Source organism: Chionomys nivalis, chromosome 4, assembly GCF_950005125.1.
Source record: "Chionomys nivalis chromosome 4, mChiNiv1.1, whole genome shotgun sequence".
In the NCBI taxonomy this organism is placed as follows: domain Eukaryota; kingdom Metazoa; phylum Chordata; class Mammalia; order Rodentia; family Cricetidae; genus Chionomys; species Chionomys nivalis.
In genome coordinates, this window is record NC_080089.1 from 19,009,367 (window position 1) to 19,013,640 (window position 4,274).

At 37.6% G+C, this 4,274-nt stretch overlaps 1 protein-coding gene across 1 annotated transcript; it reads left to right on the forward strand.

The window, feature by feature from the left end:
* The first annotated feature begins 2,860 nt into the window (after window positions 1-2,860).
* On the forward strand, window positions 2,861-3,817 carry LOC130873127 (olfactory receptor 7G2-like). Its single transcript, XM_057767695.1, has one exon. It carries the CDS (start codon window positions 2,879-2,881, stop codon window positions 3,815-3,817), a length of 939 nt encoding a protein of 312 aa, XP_057623678.1. The 5' UTR covers window positions 2,861-2,878.
* The last annotated feature ends 457 nt before the right edge of the window (window positions 3,818-4,274 follow it).

The following is a 4,274-nucleotide window of genomic DNA, read 5'->3' on the forward strand; positions in this document are numbered from 1 at the left end:
AGACAAAGGAAGTCTCGCCTGCCTACTTGTCCTGAGGATTTGCCCCCAGCGCCAGACAGACTGAGCTGGATGGTGTTATGTGCCCAAAGAGGAAAGGGGGCAGAAGGAAGAAGGGTTCTGGATGCAAGCTCTCATCCATTTCTTTAAGGGAGTTTTTCACCTCCTGTTTAAGGGCCTCTATAACTTTATAAAGTCAATTTTTCCTACTTCTTCTTGATTAAGGTGTTCAAGTCCTCCTGTTGTAAGTTCACTGGGTTCTGGTAATTTCATGTTGTTTTTCAGATTGTTGGAGGAATTCTTGCATTGGTGCCTGCCCATCTCTTCCTCCTAATTCTCCCCCATGGGTCTTCTTTTATAGGATCGGGTCTCCTTGCTGGCCAGGGAGCTAGCAAACAAAAGGCCTACCTTGCTGAAGGCAGGCTATTGAAACACTGGTACTCCAGCCTACCTGATTGCACTCACAACTCGGTCCTGAGCTGGGGAATGGTATGCACCTGAAGAGGGGATGCAGAACGCAGGAGATTTCTGGATGCAAGCTGGGTGGGGTAGGAAGAGAGGGGCAGTACCTGGGGATAGTAGCCCCTGCAGGAAGACTAGGAAGTATAGGGGGATGAGAAATGTCTGTGCTCCGTCTCCAGGCTGCTGTGGTGGGTTGGGATCTCACCCACCCCACTGATGTATCTTCTGGTAACTAGATCAGATCTCCTTGCAGCCAGGTAGCTCATAAACAAAAGGCCTACCTTGCTTGCTGCAGGCAGGCTATTGAAACAAAGGGACTCCTGCCTGCCCAGTTGTACTCACCATCAGTCCCAGTGCCCAAACAGGCTGAGCTGGGGGATGGTATGGGCCCGAAGGGGAGGCAGAAGGTAGGGGATTTCTGGATGCAAGCTGGGTGGGATAGACAAAAAACAGGTCTTGTAGTAGCACTATCAACATCATGACATCATATTAACCAGGTGGAGTCGATGTTGTGGGGCCCCATCTTCATTCTGGAAACTTCAAAGATTACTGCAGGAAAATTTATTGTTTCTTATGGGAAACTTAAGCATTATCTATAAAGGCATATACAGACCTATATATTCAATGATAGGTATAATAAAGACAGAAACAGATATGAGGAAAGGCAAAGAGATTTTATTATTAATAATAATATTATTATTATTATTATTATTCTGTCCCACATCATGGCTCTTGATATGAGACAGAAATTCTGGGATATCTCTTACCAACAGACTTGGAATTGAAGAGGGACTGAGCCAGAGTCCAACTCCAAAACCAGCTCTATATATTTACAAATAAATGCACGTTAATACATATTTAAAAATATGTTTATAATAATTTCACTTTCTGAACTTATTCAGTTTTATTGCTGATTCTTATTGGCCAGAGATGAGTTATAAAGCTTATTTATTTGTTTGCTTTAAGTGTATCAGTCCCCTGCCTTCCTGCTCTTTGAATATGGCTCAGTTTTGAATAAGACAACAGCCAAAAGGAAACCTGTCAAGCGAAGTTTAAAAAATATAAGCAAACAATCCCAAACAAAAAAACACCTAAATTAAACACATTATCTTCTTCCATAAGAAGAATGATTGAGAACATTTTTGAAATAATTTATGTTTCTCAAATTCAGTGTGTGGAGTCATGGTACTTTAATTTGTTTTGCTATCAGTGGTGATCACAAGAAACAAGGCAAGAAATCCGGAGGAGAGAAAGCCAAAAATTAAGATTCATTCAACAGAGATGATTTACAGAGAAGATAATCTTGTTTGAATTTTTATGACAATTGGAAACTTGAACAGTTATAATTTTGTATACAGAAATAGAACATATTTTTAAGAATAGAATAGTGTCCTGGTTAAAAGAGATCATGGATAACATAAAGAATCTTTAGTTTGTAAAGAACCTCAAAAAGAATGTATGATTTTTATGAGAGCAGTGGTATAGTTTATGTATGCAATGCTAAAGTGTGGAAGAAAACTCAGTTGTATTCAACTGGTCTCAGGGTCAGAGAATCAAGTGTCAAAAACTTTTCATTAATGCTAGTCTTGATTTTTAAAGAGATGAACTCCTGGGTGTAGAATAACTGTCACATAGTTGTTTTAATGAGGAGCTTTGGACCTTGAGTCTCCAGAGGTTAAGGAATAATACATTCAGCTTGTGACCTACTCTTGAAAAATCCCAAAATATCTTGGACTTGGATCAGACATAATTCATTTTTAATGAAGAACCTGAACCTATTCTTTCATATAGTCTTTTGCAATTCTAAGGGATAGTGATCCTTTTTGCAATGTACAGGTGAGATATTTACATTATTCTTGTTGAAACTAGATAAGAAATATAGACCCTACAACAAATTTTAGAAACCAAGGAAAGGGTTTTAGGAGATAATGAACCTGGTAAGTCAGAATAACATAAATAATATAATTAGAAACATTCTACACAATTGGACTCTTATTATCAATATAGTTCATCATTTATTATTCTGTATTTTTCTACTGAAACACAATCTGTGTTATTCTTTTGTTCACATTCTATGGTAATGTTAGCTGCAATTTCATTTAAATGAAGAAAAGAAGTCCCATTCTCAAATACAGCACCTCTTAATGTGCATTCAGGCATGTGTATGCCTTCTTGTGATGATATTGGGCAGGATATTTTTTACATAGATTAATTACTAGATAGCCATAACTAGGTGGTATAAACTGGCTGGTGTTGAATTCAAACTGATTTCCTCACAAACCATTCCTGACGACTAAATTGGAAAGACCAAGGTACATATAAGGTGACTTTCTAACAAATCTCATTTTATAATGCTGCTTGTAGTTCATGTGTTTCAGTAACTTCTTATCACTCTTTCTCCTTAAGATTCACGTATGACATGGATATTGAAAACAAATCTGTGACATTTATATTTCTTCTGCGTGGACTGACAGATAATACAGAGCTGGAGTCCCTCATATTTGGTCTTTTCCTAGGCATGTACCTGATCACAATCTTTGGAAACATTCTTATAATATCGGCTATCTATTGTGATTCCCATCTCCACACCCCCATGTACTTATTTCTCTGTCATCTCTCTTTTAATGACATGTATTTAGTCAGCATCACAGTTCCAAAGATGCTGGTGAACATACAATTACAGGATCAGAGGATCAGTTATGCAGGCTGCCTTAGCCAGGGCTTCTTTGTTGCAGTTTGTATCCTGTTTGAGTGTTTTCTGCTTGGACTAATGGCCTATGACCGCTATGTAGCCATTTGTTACCCTCTAAGATACACAGTACTGATGAACCCCTGCTTCTGTATTATTCTGGTTCTTATTTCTCTATTCATTAGCATTGTGAATGGTCTGTTGCATAGTTTGATGATACTGCACTTGTCCTTCTGCTCTGACCTGGAAATCTTCCACTTCTTCTGTGAAATTGCACAAGTCATCAAACTGGCCTGTTCTGGTAGCCTCATTAATAATATTCTAATATTTGTTACAGCTTCTATTTTTGCTGGAATTCCTCTGTTTGGAATAATTTTCTCTTATATTCACATTCTATCTACAGTATTGAAAATGCCATCATCAGAAGGAAAATACAAAGCCTTTTCCACTTGTGGGTCTCATTTATCTGTTGTTTGCTTGTTCTATGGGGCAGGTTTTGGAGTATACATTACCTCAGATGTAACTGATTCACCCAGTGAGACCACAGTGGCTTCAGTGATGTACTCCATAGTTCCTCCAATGATGAATCCCTTTATCTATAGTTTGAGGAACAGGGATATGAAGGAGGCACTGAAGAAAGTTATTGTTAAGATAACTTCTCTTCTGTGATTTGTGGTGAATCTTGGACATGCATTTCTAGAGTGAGTCAAAGTGATAGGATTTCAGTTGAGTTAAAAAGTGTGGCACTTCGTTTGTTCACCTTGATTTTTTTGATTTTAAATTGGACACTGAATTTAATCTTAATATAATTCTATCTTAGTCTATGTGTTTGAATGTTTTTGCCAATGTGTATGTAAGTGTATTACATACATGCCCATTGTTCATATAGGCCAGAAGAGTATCAGATACCAGGAACCAAAGCTACAACTATTTGGGTCCTGCCAAATAAAATTAAACCTAGGCCCTCTAGTGTAGCAGGCATTGGTATAACCACTTAACAATTTCTCTAGGCCATTATAATTTTATTTTTCTTAACATACATATGATATCTATATCTCTATATCATCTCTATAACTCTCTATCTCTATCTATCTATCTATCTATCTATCTATCTATCTATCTATCT